General features: G+C 48.6%; 1 protein-coding gene across 1 annotated transcript in view; it reads right to left on the bottom strand.

The window, feature by feature from the left end:
• Armc2 (armadillo repeat containing 2) overlaps positions 1-18,884 on the bottom strand; it is a 121,403-nt gene that overhangs the window by 9,387 nt on the left and 93,132 nt on the right. The window contains 2 exon segments of the mRNA XM_028890253.2: positions 337-459; positions 2,900-3,200. Coding sequence (XP_028746086.2) covers positions 337-459; positions 2,900-3,200 — 424 coding nt within the window.

Genomic DNA, 18,884 nt, shown 5'->3' with positions numbered 1-18,884 from the left:
GTATTTAAAGGTGAGTGAAAACTAATCTCCTAGCAAATACAGAGAACTTCACATCTTTTTAATGCTGCTAAAATATAACCCGCAGGCCATTTCAACGAGAACTAAGAAACAAATTGTGGGCAGGAGGGGGGAGAACAAGGGAATCCATGGCTGATATGTAGAACTAAGTTATATTGTAAAATAAAATAAAATTAAATTAAAAAAAAAATGTTCCCATGTTCGAGCTTCTGGGCTATCTGGGGTAGTGGCTGCAGTAATGCCTCCAGGGTGTGTTTTAGGTGCTAAAATCAAGACCTTAAAGGAGTGCCAGTGAAGCCATGCCCGACTGAGCCTTACGTTCAGCGACATACAGCTTTTTGTGTTGCAGGACGGAGCTCTTCACTTGATAGAATGACAGGTTGTTGAGGGCTGCCGTGGCGTTGATCACCAGCTCCTCACAGTCGCCCAGTGACTTGGATTCTGAAACCAAGCGATCAGGGAGTCAGAAACCCTTGGCTCTGCAGGGACGCCATATTCACAGCAACAGGAGTTGGGGCCGGGGAGCAAGCTGGGTGTAGGGGCCCAAGAGGCACGCTTGAGGAAGCTTTACTGCCCGTGACAATGCAGGACGTGCTAACCCGATTCCCACAGCCAGGTCTAGAAAGGTCAGACGGGGCCCTGGGTCTGCAGTGAAAGGGGCAATACCACCGGGACCTGAGATGTCCCTGACCTAACCCACGTGCCCTGGCCTTCGGGACCCAACCTGGGTAGCTTATTTTAGTTCCCACATCTTGCCTCTCAACAGAGTGATCCTCAGGTCCTTATCCATCCCTCACCATTGACTCTGTCTTCCAAACACAACAGATGGCTCCTTGCTTCCTCCGTTACCCCCAGCCCGGCCCACCTCTGATCTGCCTGCCTCCCCCTCCTGGTTGCAGAGTTAGAAGTGCGCCCACCATGCCCAGTTTATTTCATTTTTTTGAACCCACACTTGAATTTTAAGTATTTACTGGAGCTCCAAGTACATTTACATGGGCTGGAGCTGCAGCTCCATTGGTAGGGGGCTTGCCTGGCATGCACAGAGTCCTGGTTCGATTCCCAGCACTGCATAAACTGGGCATGATGGTGTGCACCTCATGTGGTAGAGACAGGAAGATCAGGAGTTCAAGGTCATCCTTGGACACATAGTGAGTATAAGGCGAGCCTGAGCTATATGAAAAGAAACTATGAAGAAAGACAAAAGAAACAAACACTTGATGAGCATGAAAATGAATAAACAGAATTTCAGCTTGATACATAAGGAGACTGTGGGTTTTTTGTTTGTTTGTTTTTTGTCCCTATCTCTCATGCCACCTCCAGACTCATCTCTTGATGCTACGGTCACCATGCAGAGGGGCACAGATGGGCTATGGAGCAGTCGGGTGCCTCGGATAGTGTGACTTCCCTGAGGCACGGGCAGAGGCCAGTGTGCCTGGAGACTGGGTGCCATGGTGAAGGAGAAGAGAAACCTGAGTGACTCGGTTTGGAGCTTTCAGAACTGGCAAGTGATTGTTGTACGGTTTGGATGAATATCTCCTGAGAGCCCGCGTATTCAACATTGTGTTGCCAGCCTGTGGTGGTCAACAGTGAGAGGTAGCATCTAATGGGGGAAAGGTATGTCACTGGGGTGTGCCCTTAGAGAGGGCAGCAAGACTTGTGGACCTCCCTCTTCTCTATTTTTGACCCCAAAGATAGAAAAAGAGAGACAGACAGTCTCCCCATCTCAACAGTAGTTCCCACTAAAGAAAGACCACGGAGTCACCCAGTGCGTGAGAAGGTGCTAGCTACAGCCGGAAGAGGCTTTCTCTCCGGGGGTAGGATTGGCTGCGGCACTGACCGTGAACCTCAGCCTCCAGGCATGTGAGAAATAAATTTCTGTTGTGGGAGCCTGGGGAGATGGCTCAGCAGTTGAAGGTGCTTGCTGCTCCTCCAAAGGACCGGAGTTACGTTCCCAGCACCCTTATCTGGCAGCTCACCTTATGTAGTTCGAGATCTGGGGATTCTGATGACCTCCTCTGGCCTCATAAGCACCCGCAAGCGTGGCATACAATCACAGGTACATGCACACACAGATCAGCATCAGTTTGAGGTGGCAGGGTAAACTAGAAAGGCAGGCCATGAAGGATGGGGACATAATTACAGGTAACCCAAGAACTAGAAAAAGAAATGAACCTTCTCCGTGTGGACTGATCCTGGAAAAATGTGTCATTTTAAACTTTCAGCCAGTGTTTGCTCTTTTGATCGATAAAAATTGTTCTAAATTGTGATATGATTCGCCAATCATAAAACTTGACCTTTAAATATTTTTGCTTACTTATCTACTTACTGTGCACCACAGCCCACCGTGCACGTGTGGAAGTCAGAGGGTAACGTGTGGAGGTTGATTCTTGCCTTCCACTCTGTGCATCCTGGGATAGAACTCCAGTCGTCAGGGTTGGCCATGTGTACCTTTCGCTGGTAAGCCATCGAAACAGCCCCAAACTCACCCTTCTGAGGGGCATGATTCAGTGGTTGTGCTCTTTGGCTAAGATTTATGGCATTACCCATCTCCCTGTTTGGAAATCTGGGGTGTGTTAAGGCACCTCTAGGCAGAGAGGTTTTGTGGTGGCGGGTTTGGTTTTGCCTCGTGTAGCCCAGGCTGGCCTTTAGCTCCCCTGCCTCTACTTCCCGACTACTGAGGTTACAGGCATGTGCCGCCCCCCATGGTATACGCAGCGCTGGAGACTGACCCCTGGAGGTGGGGTGGGTCAGGCAAGCACTCTACCAACCGAGCCAAACCCCCAAAGTGTTTTTCCTTTTCCACAGTGAAGGAGGTTCCCTAAAGGGGGCCAAACCCTCACCACAGCCCTCCCACGGAACCGCCCCGAGCTACAGTTCTCACCCAGCGTGGTCAGCAACAGGCCCACCACCCGAGGATCGGCGGCCAGCGCTGGGCCGACGCGCGGGTGAATGGCTACGTTGGCCAGGACGCGGGTCAGCTTGACCAGCACGTCCTCAGCCTCTGCTGCCGGACTGGCTCCTGAGGGCCCCAGCCTTGGGGGGTGCTGGTCAAGCTGGTAGAAGTTCTGAAACAGCGTGAGAAGAGTTTCGATGCTCCCTCGCTCCCTGGAGAAAACTTCCCGGGCCTGGTTATTCTTTGCTGTCAGGTTGCCAAGGATAAAAACAATGCGAATTACTAGATCCTGCAAAAAAACAAAGCAAAACAAAAAGACAGAGCGTCACAAGCACGAAGGAGCTGGAACCGTCGCTGGAAAGAATAGAGTCTTAATTCAATTTATTCACAACTTAACTAATAGTAAAAAATGGATCACATCTGGCCTCTGCAAAGTCTTGTGGCGTGTGGGTCCCAAGATGGGTGCAAAGTGACAGAAGACACCAGGGGTGCTTGGTGGCCCTGAAAGAAGGCAGGGTGGCTGATGGAGCCCTCATCTCAAAATCTGGGTGGTCTTTTGAAAAGTTCCCTGAGAACAATTAGTGGAGGGAGCTAAGTATGTCATGTGAATTAAAGTTCTGAAGCTAACACATTTCTTGAGCGTCCAAATCCTTTATCATAAAAAACCCTCCCCCCCAACACCCCTACTCCCCACTGGGGTACCGTATTCAAAAATCAAGCACCTAATAGAGGAATGGGTTACAGCAGGGCTTCTTGATTTCAACACTGTTGACACTTGCAGGAAGGGAGTCTGTCTGTCTGTCTGTCTGTCTGTCTGTCTGCTGAGACACGGCCTCTTCATGTAGCCATGCCTACAACCATTGCACTACGGAGGGACCCCATATTAATACGGCGGCTGTTAATCCTGAGCATGGGTGATGGCTGTACAACTGAAACTTTGAAAAATTGTTTGATGGTTTATACATGTGTGCAAACGTACTTTTCGGTACATACGCCATATTATAGATATGTTTTTATCTATTGGCTTTTCTTGAGATATGGTCTCATGTATTCCAGACTGGCCTTGAACTTACCATGTAGCCAAAGATGACCTTGAACTCCTGGTCCTTTGTTTCCACCTTCGAGGGCTGGGGTTGCAGGTCTGTGGCACCAAAACCCAGTTTATTTTGTAGTGGGAATTGGCCACAGAGCTTTGTGTGTACTAGACAAGCAAGCATCTACCAACTGGAACACTCCCCTCCTCTAAAACTGGTTTGGTTCGTTCATTCATTCATTCATTCATTCATTTATTGGTTTGGTTTTTGTTTTGTTTTAAAGAAAGGTAAAATATAGACATGAGAAGCTGAGGAATTGCTATGTGTTCAAGGCCAGAATGGGCTACATAATGAATTCCAGGTAGCCTAGGCTACAGGGAAAAAAAAAAAAAAAAACATGAAGGAGAAAAAAAGTAAAAACCCAACATGAGAAACCTTTATATTAAAGATACAGAAGTATTTTTGGCTTCACTGGGCAAGGTGCTGCATGCCTGTAATCCTGGCACTGAGAGGAAGGCAGAGGGTCATGAGTTCAAGGTCATCCTCCTCCACCACACAGCCAGTGGGAGGCCACCCGAGCGACCTGGCACCCTGTCTCAAGTGAACAACTGTTTGCTTAGTCTGACAATGTTACACAGAAGAATCTAGGTGAGCCCTTTTAGTCCAGGGTGAGGAATGAGCAGATGAGGTCACACGGAAGGAAATGAGGACGAAATGCTTGCTGAGGTCATCGCTTAGCTGGGTGTGCTATTTAGTGTGCCGGCCACCGAGCGCTTTTACCCTGGCTACTGCAGAAGCTGTGCAGGCCCATGGCCAGCCCAAGTGGAACAGATCCTGGACCCTGGGGCCCTCCCACACAGGGGCCATTGGTTCCTCTCCTCTGCCCTGCCGGCTTGCAGACCGTTAAGGACTTAGGCCACGGGCTAGGGGGATTTCCACCATTCTGGCTTTGCTGATCAGATTAGTAGCTACAGCAGCCTCAAGGAAGGGGGCGGGGCCAAGGGCTAGGCACAACTTTTAACAAGGTACAAAGGAACAGAGGGAATCCTGAGGTCCAGTCCTAGGGGTTAGGTGTGGCAGAGTCAGGAAGATTGAGGGCAAAGGACACCTTTTGATTTGCCGGAGACAAATCTGCCAATGCCAACTTGCTCCTGCTTGTCTGGAAGGAACGTCCCTGACCCTGGCAGAACAGCTGCCGGCCTGCCGCTGGCTGGCGCAGCTGTGAACCACTTGCCATCATGAAGAAGGGGCAGAGCCCAACACTGTGGCAAGGACAGGAGCCTGCCCAGGACAGGGACCATTTTCAGAGACAGTCAACTCACAGCTACCTCCCCAGACAGGGGCTGTGCACACACAGACCACAATGGCAGTGTTCCAAACAGCTTACAAATCTACTTGACCAGCACAGACTAATCTATGAGGGGGGGACATCTTTGCAAAGAGTGGAACAGTAAAGGAGATGAATTCTAGCTAGAGAGCCACAGGAGACGCAGGGTCGCTGGACCCCTAGAGACTGTATCCTGACACTGAGTGAGTGAGACATGTGACTGAGTGCACCAAGATCTTAGCTAACAGCGCTGAACTGTGGAGCAGAGCCTGCAGACTGAGAGTGTAGAAAACAAAAAAACCAAAAAAAATGGAGGCTCAAAGCTGGGAGTAGGGGTGCAGACCTGGAATCCTGGCAGTCATGAGGACTGAGTTCAAAGCCAGAGCCAGCCTCTGAAATACAGTGAGGGAGGGGGAAGTGTAAGGATTCGGTCCTTAATTACGTCATCAGCCTGGGATGCGTGTCCCAGCCTAAAAAGCAGGTGGCCCTCTGTGTGTCCCTCTCTTTCCTTTCCGCTCCTTCCTTCCGTCTGCCCCCTCTCTCTCCTTCCCTTCCTCCTTCCCCCCCTCCTCTCTCTCTCTTCCCTCTCTCTCTCTCTCTTCCCTCTCTCTCTCTTCCCCCCCTCTCTCTTCCCTCTCTCTCTCTCTTCCCCCCCCCTCTCCCCTCTCTCCCAATAAAGCTCTAAAAAGGTAACCATGGCCTGTGATTCCTCCTCCAGCACACTCCTCTGCTGGCATGGCCCCGCGGGCGGCAGCCAGCCATGAGCAGCACGCCATTTAAGCAACATGAAGGAGGGAAGGAAGAGAGGAAGGAAGAGAAAAAAGAGGAGTAGAGAAGGAGGGGAGAGGGGAGGGAGGTAAAGAGAGGAAGAAAAGGGGGAGATGGAGAGAGAAGAGAGAAAAACGATGGGCGGGAGAGGAAAACAGAAAAAAGAAAGAAAATGGGGGAATGGATGGAGAGACAGAGAGAGGCAGGTGAGATGGCTCAGGGCTTAAAGGCGCTTGCTGCCAAGCTTGAGGACCTGAGTTCAACCCCTGGAACCCACAGCGTAGGTGGAGAGAAGCTACTCCCCAAAAGTTAGCTTCTGACCTCCAACATGTGTGCCATGGCATGCTTGTGCCTGCACATGCTCTTGAACACACACACACACACACACACACACACACACACACACACAAATAAACATTTTGAGGGGGGAAAAGGAAGAGGGAAGAAGGGAGCCAGTGAGCAGCAGATTCACCACAAAAGAACTTGAGATCGACCTTGAAATGCTAGGGAGTGCTGACTGTGTGGACGGGCTGGGGGTAGTCTGTAAAAGGTCCCTGTGGGACAATCTCATGATGCCTGATATCAAATTATGATTGCTTGGCCATGTGCATTCCCCAAAGGACCTGAAGCCTGCCGGAAGCACAGGATTTCACCAGGACACTGAATCCCATGGCCCGGTTCCTTCAAGCAAGTCCCAGTGCCAAAGGCCCTGGGCTCTGGAGACAATGTTTCAACACCCAGGCCAGGTGCCGGAGAAAAGCAGGACAGAGGGGGTTGCCCAGCACTAAGTTCCCTGGTAGGAAATTCTGCTTCCTATTTTCCAAGCCAATGACTGTGAGCAGAATTTCTGCAGGAACTTTGATCTGCTTTCTGACTCTATACAAGCTCTGCTTCTGTGCTGATTAATACGGACCACAGCAGGGGTGTCGGCGACCAACACACCGGCCTCCAGATGTGCTGGTGGGGTTCCCTCTCTGCTCTGATAAACACCATGACCAAAGGCAACTTGGGAAAGGAAGGCTTTGTTTGGCTTACGCTTCCACATCAAGTCCGGGCAGGAACCTGGAGGCAGGAACTGAAGCAGGGGCCGTGGAGGAAGGCTGCTTTCTGGCTTGCTCTCAGGCTCACATTCAGCCACTTTCCTTACCCCTCCCAGGATCACTAGCCCAGGAGTGGTATCACCCACCATAGACTGGACCTTCTCACATCAATTATCAGTTCAGAAAATGCCCCACAGGTTTGCCTACAGCCCAATCTATTGGGGGGTTGGGGGTTGAGGGATTTTTGTTTTGTTTTGTTTTGTTTTTTTCATTTGAGGTTCTCTCTTGCCAGATGACCCGAGCTTGAGTCAAGTTGACAAGACAACATAACTAACCTGCAAACAAGGCTTAATAGACGCACATGAACCGCATCACTACCCGTGATCTTGGCCATCTGAACAAAGCTGTTCCCAGCCAGCGTCTTATCCCCGACAGCAAGCTCCTCCCCCATTTCCCAACAGCTGCCTTACTGTCCCCACGCGGTGATCTCCCAGCCCCACAAGGGAACATTAAAAGAGACAGCAGAGACTTTGTGAGTGATTTAAAATGTCCTCTGGGGAATTTAACAAACAGCTTATTCATCTTGCTACATCATTGTCAGGACTAATCCATTTACTCCCCACATGTCGAGGGCTGCACTGTGGAGAATTCTCAGGGCTGGGTTCTTTTTCTCCTCCTTCCCTCCCCCCTCTTCCTGGGTTCCTCTGGCCCAGGTTACTTCCTCCACCAATCCCTGCTCAGCGGCCGGGGGCATTTATCCCAGAGCCTGTGAAATTCATCTGGACAGACCAAGCACTGCTTTTCCTAAGACTCCCCCTGGGTCCTTGCCACATCTGAATATTTTTTTTTTAATTCTAACTTCCGTGTGGGTCGCGGCATGGCGTGGATGACTCGGTTCACAGAGGTTGCAGGGCGGGAAGAGTTAATGCGGTCACCATGCCTCTCCCCTGCCTTCAGATGGCAGAGGGAGGGGGTGGTTCCTGGCAGTCGCGGTGCCAACTGAGGGATGGCACGCAAGAGCAACAAACGGGACTGACAGATTGCGCCGTTCGCGGCACCCGGCTTCCACCAGCTGCTCCCCGCACCGTGTCTGTCCGCTACTGAGGTGTCCTGTCTTCCCACCTTTCTCAAATATGTTTCCCAGGGAGCCAGGAGTGCAAAATAGGCCGAAACAGAAGCAGACTCCTGGAAGGCTGCTCCTGCACCGGCCCCGCCTGCGTGGCTCACCTTCAGTCCTGAGCCTGGAAACAGAGCCAATGTCTCTGCAAGGTCATGGCCTCACTGTAAGTGGCCTGGGCTCTCCTCATTCCAGCCCTGAAGAGTATCCCCGCCCCCAAAAGCAGACCTGTGGTTATCTACTGCTTCCCAGACCGTCTGAAGTATACAAAGTACCTCTTAGCTTAAAAAAACAAAGAACACCCTAAACACAGAGAGCATGCCAAGAATGAGAAATCAGTTCACAGACCCTCCAATTTCACAACCGAAAACGGTTCCATCAACACACTGCTCTCCATCCCTCACTCTCTCATGGTCTCTGAGAAGAGCGTTCCACTTTCACAGCATTTCTATTACACCAACACAATGGTGCACACTCACACCACAATGGCACGGTTCTGAGACAGCAAGACGAAGGTGAATCAGGCGAGGCTTTCACCCGTGGAGAAGACAATCTAGTATAATCAGCTCGCACGGGCTTTCTAAGTTTGCTGAAAATAGAATTAATTATTAACAGTGACAGCCAACCAGCGCACAGACAAGCAGTTGCATCCACTGTGAGGGGCCTGGTTCTCCTCAAGTACCCCAGGCCTCTCTTCTTCGGGGCATGCCCAAATGCTCAGGGCATGAACTTGTTTAGACTTTGCGGGCCCCACAAACTGTACATAAATGACTTTAACTGGGACAGGACACAGAACAGGGCACTGCTAATGGTCTGTGACCAGCTCCAGCAACAGCAGCAGCTTCTGTGGGGGTTACCTTCCCTGTGAGAGATCCAGGCTTAAGGCCGACAGGAGTTTGTCGCCCTTACTCTGGGGTATGGAAACTGGGGCTCCCAGAGATCCCACTGGTGAGGGACAAGACAGAGCCTGAATAACTATTTCAGAGCATGTTAATGGACTTCAATACCTCATTCCCGACTACCTTTGATTTCCAGTCCCCCAGCCCCGAGGAATTATTTTTAGGGGAGGGAACTTGAGACACGGTCTCTCTACATAGCCCAGGCTGTCCTGGAACTTACTATTTAGACAGGCTGGTCTCAAACCCAAACAGAGATCTGTCTGCTTCTGCCTTCTGAATACTGGGAATAAAGGCATTCACCACCACACTCGGGCCCTAAGGCATCTTTGATCTTTCACCAGCCTCTGAAGCTGATTGCCTCTTTTCGCTTGTGAAAGGTGCCTCTGGTGGCCGATCTGTGCATTGCAGGACTTGGAACCTCTTCTCTCTCTTGGGAGCAGAACATTCCTCTGCTCAAAAACATCCACTGCCTCTTTCTTATCACCCGGTGAAGGAGCATCCAATGAGCCATCTGCCCTGGGTGATCTCCAGTGCTTCACCTCACGATGCTCCCACCCACTGGCAGCAAAAGGGAGCACATGATTCTCACACCCGCCCCGGTGCACCCTAAAATAGTGCACGAGGCTGCTCGGAGGAGAAGGACTGATGTCAAGCTGTCACAGAAGGAGTGAGCTGTGTTCCACAGACCCCTCCAACCCAGCAGACAACTCCTCCCCAGCCCAGGAAAACCGTTTAGAAAGATCTTTAAGAATGGGCTAAACTTAGCTGGGTGGTGGCAGTACACATCTTTAATCCCAGCACTCAGGAGGCAGAGGCAGGCAGACCTCTGTGGGTTTGAGGCCAGCCTGGTCTACAGAGTGAGTTCCAGGACAGCTAGGGCTACACAAGAAAACCTGTCTCTAAAAAAACAAAACTTAAAAAAAAAAAATGGGTGAAACGTAAAGGAAGATATAAACGGACTGAGACTTTTACACACACACACACCCATCCCCTTAACCAGAAAACTCATCAAAACGCCCTATTTCAAACTCTGGGTAAAGTTTCCTACATCTTAGACTTGTGTCAGGCTCTCCTGTTTGCTTTATTTACCCAACTTTCCACCTTTAAATAAAACCTACACTGTCTGCGAGCTTACAGGTGGCTGAAGAATAAATACAGGTTACCAAATGCAAGCTGTAGACTACTGGGAAAATGCTCGTTAACCCATCGGCCCTGGAGGTGGATGCCAGTTTCCCTGAGCATTTAACAAATGTATCTAGCAGAGCCATCTGAGATGCCACAGACTCAAAACCGAGGACCTAAGCAGATCGTTTTTAAGGCAGAGACGGCCACCCAACCATCCACCCTATCAGCAATTATTTACTGAGCACCCATACACTTTGCCTCCGAATGTGGCCGCCACTCAAAACTCCCAGGGCGACGACAGTAGAATTCTGCTGTGCTGGGTTCCTTGTTGAGCCACAGGCATGAAGGCATGTGGGTTCTGTGACGAGCTGGGGGAGAGAGAGCTGGTTCCACAAGGACAGAGCAGCAGGAGCTGGAAAGAATGAGCAAGCTCAGGCCCACTGTGCTTGCCGGGTCAGGGGTGCAGAAGAGGGCGAGGCTGAACAAGGAGCAAGCTCAGCCAAATGCTCGCTCTCCCGGCACCCACTGGGAATGTGCCTGCAGAGAGGCTGGGGAGGCAGCCAAGGGCACGCTCCTGCCAGGGAGGAGGCAGAGAGCCAGTGGGAGCAAGTTACCACACAAAGACACCAGGGGAAGGGGTGGAGGCACCCTCCTAACCAATCCTCCACAGCTGCAAAGAGGCTGTAGGGGATGGTGGGTGGGGGTTGGGGTGGGGTGGGGGGAGGGCTATCTCTGCACTGCCGAATGCCTGGGTAGCACCAGAGCGAGCTAAGTGGGGAGGGCTGGGATGCTTTCACTTCCGGCCCCCATCTCCAGCCATTCCAGGTCTCTCTTCCCCACACAACATGATGTCCGTGTTGTCCAGATCAGTGCGCACCCTGCATGCCTGGCTGGAGGGAGGGCTTACCCTACAGATCTAAGTGGAACAAGAGGCTGATTTTAAATACGACACAAGCCTGGTGATTCCCGACAGTGTTTGCAAAGCTCTGTTGGTGATCCTGCATCTGCTAGTTCTGTTTAAGAAAGAAAAAAATGAGAGAAAGAAATTCACCCTATTGAAAGTGGAAAGAGCCAGGGGATAGTGACTTCATGGCGACTGAACAGTAATGTAGATAAAGGCTCTTCTTTTTGACCTGTGGATGGCCTTTGTAAAAGGCTGCCACCCTTATATAAGTCTTATTTCAGGCATTTTACCAGATCTCTTGCCCAGCAGATATTTACAGAAGAATTGGGGAAAATCCCTTCATGTTCTTCCAAAAATCAAGCCCACGTGTATTTTGCTGAAGCTTCTAAATGCGTAGCACTGACATCAGAGCCGCCTCGGGAGCCAGCCCGCCTCCGGCAACGCGCTTGCTCCTTCTCCTCCTCAGGCCCATCTGTGTGCACATTTGGTTTGTACCAAACGCAATTTACACCACAAAGCAGACAATATGTGCCTATTTCTTAAACGAGATTTGTCATTTAATTGGCTCTTGATAGGAATTCTTATCTAACTGGATGGGGTGGCTTTGAATCAAGCTGATGGCGACTGTTTCTGTCTGTTTTGTGCCCACCGAGACCTGATTGTGTCTAGGAGCTTGAACAAATGAATTACACAGCTCTGCGTGGAAGACGCTTCCCCGCTGTCCCTGTGGGAGTCGGTGCTGAGAGCTGAGAGGAGAGCTTTTGTAGAGGCAGTTGACCCAGAATCCCCCAGCTGGAGTCCATGACCATCAAATCCAGCCGGAGCCCACTTCACCCTGGACTGGGCTGAAGATGGGCTGTCCGCAGGAATAATGCACCACTCTCAAGTACATCTGTTGCCAACTCACAAAGGTCAGATGTGTCCAGACTGTGCTCTCTCAAAGGAGGAAATCTACAGAAACACTGGATTGTTTGAACGACTTAATCTTGTTTTATTTCACATGTCAGCAACTGGAGGCTTGTCTAGCTAACTCTGGCCCACGTGCCCTCCCCTGGGCAGGTCATCCTGAGGGTCCCAAAGGTCCGGTCTCATCCCTCCTGAGTGGGCTACTCTGATTGGTGCTGCCTGCCTGCCAAGGATGGCAGCTGGTCCCAGGGCAACTTGTTTTGACAGAAGTCTGGCAGAGAAAACTGGGAGAAGAGTCTAACATAACAATGTAACATCTTGTTTTCCCGAAGAAACTGTCTCTAGCTGGTAGAGCGCTTGTTTAACATGCCCCACTCCCCAGTATCTATACACAGAGCGAAAAGACCAGAAACCGTCAGCGGTCCATGCAAAGGCAGGTGAGACAGCCTCACTATTTTCTGGAGACGCTCACTTGGCTGGCTCGCCACTTGCTTCTGACTTTGACACACTCGGCCTGTGTCAGGAAGATCTGAGTAAGCCTTTGCACACCTCTAGGGGTTTATCTACAAGTCACTGTGCACGCACTGAAGGCTGTGTCTTAGGGGACCCCCTCAACCGTTTGTGTTAGGTTCTCCAGGCTAACGCGGCTCAGTTCAAGTCCCTGCAGGAGTGTCTTAGAAATGGGCTCTTGGGTCCCCTCCGACCACAATCAGAACCACCCAGGGTGGGGCCCAGGAACCTGCATTTTCAAAGCTTGCCAAGACAGCCATTCCAAGGACAAACCAAGCCTGGAGCCTGGGGTTAAACTGAGGAACCACAGAGCACTTCTCAGCTTTAATCCCTACTATTTTTATAGGATCACTTTACAAAACATGCGAATTCACATGCCTGTGAAATCATTCTCACAGCACAGACAAGTGAAATCCAGCCGGGCAGTGGTGAGGCAGGCCTTTAATCCCAGTACTCTGAAGGTAGAGGCAGGCAGATCTCTGAGTTCGAGGCCAGCCTGGTCTACAAAGCTGAGGCTGCACAGAGAAGCCCTGTCTCAAAAGAAAAAACAAAAACAACAAACAAAAAAACTTAAAAAAAAAAAAAAAAAAAAAAAAAAAAAAAAAAAAAAAAACCCAACCAACCAACCAAACAAACAAACAAACCAAAAAAGTGAAATCTATCTACCCCTTCTTTAACTTCCAGTACACTTGGAAAATGCTCTAAATGCTGAAGTCAGGCTTAGCCACAGGGCAAACACTTACTTTGGGTATTTTCTCATATAATTTCTCCTTTTTTCCCTTTAACAAAAACAACAGCACATGGGGAAGAAATATTTCACATCTCCCAACAGAAGTTAGCCCCAGTTCTAAACAGGATTTCCCTCTCAGTGTGCTGTGGAAGTGACTGGCCGCAGCTTCCTGTGCCCTGCTGCCCCCTCCCCCAGAAGACTTCTAAGGGTGTGTGTAGGCGACATTTATCATTATGAAGCTTTGCGGGGTGTTGTCTAGGGGACTCACTATGTAGCTCGGGCTGGTATCCAACTCATGATCCTCCTGCCTCAATTTCCCTAGCGCTAGGTATGTGTTTTAGATTTCAGATTGTATGGTCTTTAAAACCACAACAGGCACACACTTGTAAGCACTCTGGAGGTAGAGACAGAAAGACTGCCTATTCAATGCCAGCCTGGTGAGTTCCATGTTATCGAGGCTACTACAGTAAGATCACATGGCAAGAAGGAAGGAAGGAAGGAAGGAAGGAAGGAAGGAAGGAAGGAAGGAAGGAAGGAAGGAAGAGAGAAAGAAGACTTAATCCATGTGGTGGTGGCCCATGCTTTTAATCCCAGCACCCAGGAGGCAGAGGCAGAACAATCTGGTCTACAGAGAGAGTTCCAGAACAGCCAGAGAAACCCCGTCTTAGAAAGAAAAAACAAACAAACAAAAATTAAAAAAAAAAAAAAGGAGAGAAAAAGAAAAAAAGTTAACATGCACAGCTATAAATATTATTTTGGTTTTATTTTAACACGGCTCTTGACAACAAGTCACGTTGTATTGAGAAATGAAGAGCGCAGTTTCTCCACGCTGCTTAGGGAGCATGGTGGACATTCAGCTCTCAGAGCGACACCAGGGAGGAGACAGATGACTGTGTGTCCCAGAGAACACAGTCCAGGCTCCAGTCGGATGCAGGGACGTAGACAAGGAGTGGACGAGGACACAAAGGGGTTGTGGAGCCCTGCTCCTTCTCCGGTTCTCACTGTTCTCTTGATGTAGGATTGGATCCAGAACCTTTCACACACTGGACAGTCCCTCTCCACTGAATCACACCCCCGGGCCCAGATTGCTGCTCCCTTCCTTCACTTTATTCAACATTAATTTTTAAGTTATTTGTATTTTGTGTGTATGGGTGTTTTGACTGCATGTATGTGTGCCTGGTGCCTGTAGAGGCCAGAAGAGGACGTCAAATCCTCTGGACCTGGAGTTACAGACAGTTGTGAGCTGCCATGTGAGTGCCGGAATCGAACCCAGGTCCTCTGCAAGAGCAGCCAGCGATCTGAACCACTGAGCCATCTCTCCAGTCCCTCAACATTAATTTTTTAATATGCAAGATAATTTCAGATTTTGTTGGGTCAATCAATGCTAAGTTATAAGTCGTACAAATACATGCTATTGAGAGCACAAAGATCCATCTTGAAGGGAAGGAAGACCACATACTTTCATTTAATGCTTTTGCACATTTGGATTAGAATTCTGCATAGGCCACATTAACTTTTTTTTTTTTTTTCTGTTTTGTTTTTCAAGACAGACAGGGATTAAACAGGGTATCTCTGTGTAGCCCTGGCTGTCTGGAACTCTCTCTGTAGACCAGGCTAGCCTCAAACTCAGAGATCCACCAGTCACTGCCTCCTTAGGATTAAAGACAGGTGCTGCCACACCTGGCTCAGATGAACTCTTAAATGCTCCTGGTATAATAACTGACTTTTAAAAGGCTACACCATGTAGAAGTATTTGTACTGTTAACGATCACATGGAGGTAACATTTTTGGCACGCCAGCTGATAGAACATCTGTATAATTCCTGCGGACGCACACACAACTGTTGGCTTTCTGAACTACGCAGACAGCGGAGTAAACTGCTGTTTTTCTAAAGGATGATTTTTAGCAAAAAGCACAGTAAATGTTAAGGTGGGGTGTGCTGCCGAGTTTTATGTCAACTTGACACAAGCTACAGTCAGCTGAAAGGAGGGCGCCTCAATTGAGAAAATGTCTCCACAAGATCGAGCTGTAAGGCATCTTCTTAATTAGTGATTGATGGGGAGGACCCAGCCCATTGTAGGTGGGGACATCGTTGGGCTGGTGGTCCTGGGTTCTATAAGAAAGCAGGCTGAGCATACCATGGGAAGCAAGCCAGTAAGCAGCACCCTCCATGGCCTCTGCTTCAGTTCCTGCCCTCACAGCTTTGGATGATGAACCGTTATATGGAACTGGGAGTGAAAAAAATAAAGCCTTCACTCTGCAAGTTGCTTTTGGTCATGGTGTTTTGTCACAGCAATAGTAACCCTCGCTAAGACATGGGGCATTCAAGGTCATGATTTTCTCCAACTTACTGGCAGTGAGCTCAGGAAGCTTTTAAGTTTTACGATTTAACTGATTCAACCTAAAAAGCCATGTTTACAAATACATGTGGTCATCACAAGAGGAAATACTGTATAAAAATAAAACTCCAATGTGCAACACAAGATTCTCCCACAGGTTTTATTACATTTGTGTGGCTGGTGATAGACATTTGGGGCCTTTCCCACACGGACGAGAACTCTACCACTTGGCCCTCTCCACCCCCCAGTCCTCTTCTAAACATCTTCTTGAGACAGGGTCTCAGTTGAATGTACTCTGTGGTCCAAGTAGGCCTTGAACTTGCAATTCTCCTGCCTCAGCCTCTTTGTCTTAGTTTGGGGTTTTTATTGCTGTGAAGAGCCACCGTGATCATGGCATTTCTTATAAAGCAAACATTTAATTGGGGTGGCTCACTTACAGTTTCAGAGATTCTGTCCATTATCATCATGAAGGGGAGCATGGTGGCGTGCAGGCAGATGTGGTGCAGGCAGATGTGGTACTAGAGCGGAGGGTGTTACGTCTTTCAGGCAACAGGAAGTTGACTGAGTGCTGTGGATATCACTCTATAAAATAAAACACTGATGCAGTGACAGCAGAAGTATAGCACAAAGAGAGAGGAGAATTAAACAGAAGAAGGAGAGAGAGACTGCAGCACGCCAGGACAAGCAGCATGTAAAGACACGTAAGCACCAGCACGTGCAAGGTATAGATTTATAGAAATGGGTTAATTTAAGATAAAAGAGCAGTTAGCAAGAAGCCTGCCATGGCCATACAGTTTATAAGTGACATAAGCGTCTGATGATTATTTTATAAGTGGATTGTGGGACTGCGGGGCTTGGGGAACCTGGAAAGAAGCCCTCCAGCAACAACTGAGTGTCACACAGAGTGAAGCTTGAGAGAAAGACCTCAAAGCCCACCCTTGTTGTTGGATTTTCTTTTACATTTTACCAAAATGTTGTTTTTTTACTCTTCTGGGGGTTCCGTCACCCAGCTCCCAAATAAATCACACACAGAGGCTTATTTTTATTTATAAATGCCTGGCCTTAGCTTGGCTTATTTCTAGCCAGCTTTTTCTTAACTTAAAATGATCCCCATCTATCTTTTACCTCTCAGCTTTTTCTTTTCTTTTCCTATATACCTTTCATTGTTTCTCTGTTTCTGTTTGTTTAGCAAGTGGCTGGCCTCTGATGTCGTCCTCCTTCTCTGGCTACTTCTTCAATCCTCTCTTCCTCCCAGATTTCTCCTTCTATATATTCTCTCTGCCTGCCAGCCCCAATCTATCTCTCTCTCCTGCCTTGCTGTTGGCCGTTCAGCTCTTTATTAGACCATCAGGTGTTTCAGACAGGGACAGTAACACAGCTTCACAGAGTTAAACAAATGCAACATAAACAAAAGTAACACACCTTAGAATAATATTCTATGCCAGTGTTGGTGGTGCACACCTTTAATCCCAGCACTTGGGAGGCAGGGGCAGGCGGATCTCTGTGAGTTGGAAGTCAGCCTGGTCTATAGAGCAAGTTCCAGGGCAGGCTCCAAAGCTACACAGAGAAACCCTTTTTTTGAAAAAACAAAAACAAACAAACAAAACAAAACAAAAATGTTCTACAACATGCCCCAACAATGATACACTTCCTCCAACAAGGCCACACCTCCTAATACTGGCACTCCCTTTGGGGGTCATTTTCTTTCAAACTACCACACTCTTATAGCTGATAAGAGTTCAATAGCCTATAGTACAGGCCAGAGTCATCAGACCCAGCTCCCAGGCTGGGGCTTGTGATGGTCACTGAAACGTGGGGTTTAGGGACTGAACTGAGTGGTACTCGGTTTCCCCATTATTCCTTCTTGTTGGCAGCTTTTGATTCAGCACACTTAATGAATACGATTGCATACGTACGATTTCATCTCCCAAACCATACTGTACCTGGGTATCTATCGAGAAAGAAATCTCTTATTCTGTTATCTGACTTTTCATGTAAGTCTGTTATAGAGGTGTTCTGTCACGAGGGAGGTCAAAACCCAGTCCCTGAACCACCAGGGGGTTTGGTTTGGTTTGGTTTAGTTTTGGTTTGGGTTTTTCGAGACAAAGTTTCTCTGTGTAACCCTGACTGTCCTGGAACTCACTCTGTACTAAATCACAGTTTTCATTAGAACTGAGCATCACATGGGGCCCTATAACGAAATAAGAGTCTCCTATCCAAACACTACCTGGGGGAGAGAATACTGCTTAGCTTCTGAGATAGATAAGATCAGGCATGTTGGGATGGTACCAGCATAGTTGAAATATTAAATGTGGTTTCTAGAACCCTCTGAAGATTAAGTAAATTCCTTGAAAACGTCTGGAGGGCTTGGGGGGGGGGGGCGCACCTGACTTAGAAATAAACAAAGTCTCTAAGGTGTAGCAGACCTTTCCTGGTAGCTAAGTGCTTGCTGTTAGCTCTGTACATTAAGAAACCACAAAGCTTTCAAATATAATTCTACAACCCAAGTTAATCTTGCAGAAATAGTTCGCACAACTGAAACAGAAATAATCAGAGCTAGTAGTACGTCTGCTTAAGCTGCCACGGGCCTGAGTTCCACTTTGAAGTGTAGACTATCTAGAAACCGGCTTTGTTTTTCAGGGGTGCGGCGGGAATTTGGTTTGGGCTGTCCCTTTGGGCCTGTGCTGATCTGAGGTGAGTGTAAACCTGCCTTCTCTGTTTTGCGTTCTTATGGCAGCCCACCAGTACAAAGAGAGGGGTGGGGACAATTCTTAGTAAGTCCTCCTCCAAACCAGGAAGAGAACAGTAAATACTTAGAGAGACACTTGAGCATTAGGAAAAAATACTTTACAACACTTTACAGATTCCAAAGAATCTCAGACTCCAAACTCATTCTTTCCACATTGAGAGCCTCCGGCGTGAGCATCTCACACACACACACACACACACACACACACACACACACACACACACACTCCACATCACGGCCTATGACCCTGGGGAGCTCATGGCAGTGGGGGAGGTGCCTGCATAAATGATAACCTTGGTTACCACGACAAAAGACTTGTACAAGACTTATGGGAGCTTTGGTTAATGACTTGAGGAAGTACTTGAGACACATAATTACTTCCTTGTAGCCTGACCACTCTCCCTGCCCTTCTAAAATATTTTGGCTTTGAGGAAAATAAAAATGAAGTATTTTTCTTACTAGAAAAAAAAAAACAACTCAAAACTATAACATTGCAATACTCAAGTAAAAAAACATAATAAGGGA

Source organism: Peromyscus leucopus, chromosome 8a, assembly GCF_004664715.2.
Source record: "Peromyscus leucopus breed LL Stock chromosome 8a, UCI_PerLeu_2.1, whole genome shotgun sequence".
NCBI classification, from domain to species: domain Eukaryota; kingdom Metazoa; phylum Chordata; class Mammalia; order Rodentia; family Cricetidae; genus Peromyscus; species Peromyscus leucopus.
This window is presented reverse-complemented; position numbering and strand designations above follow the sequence as displayed.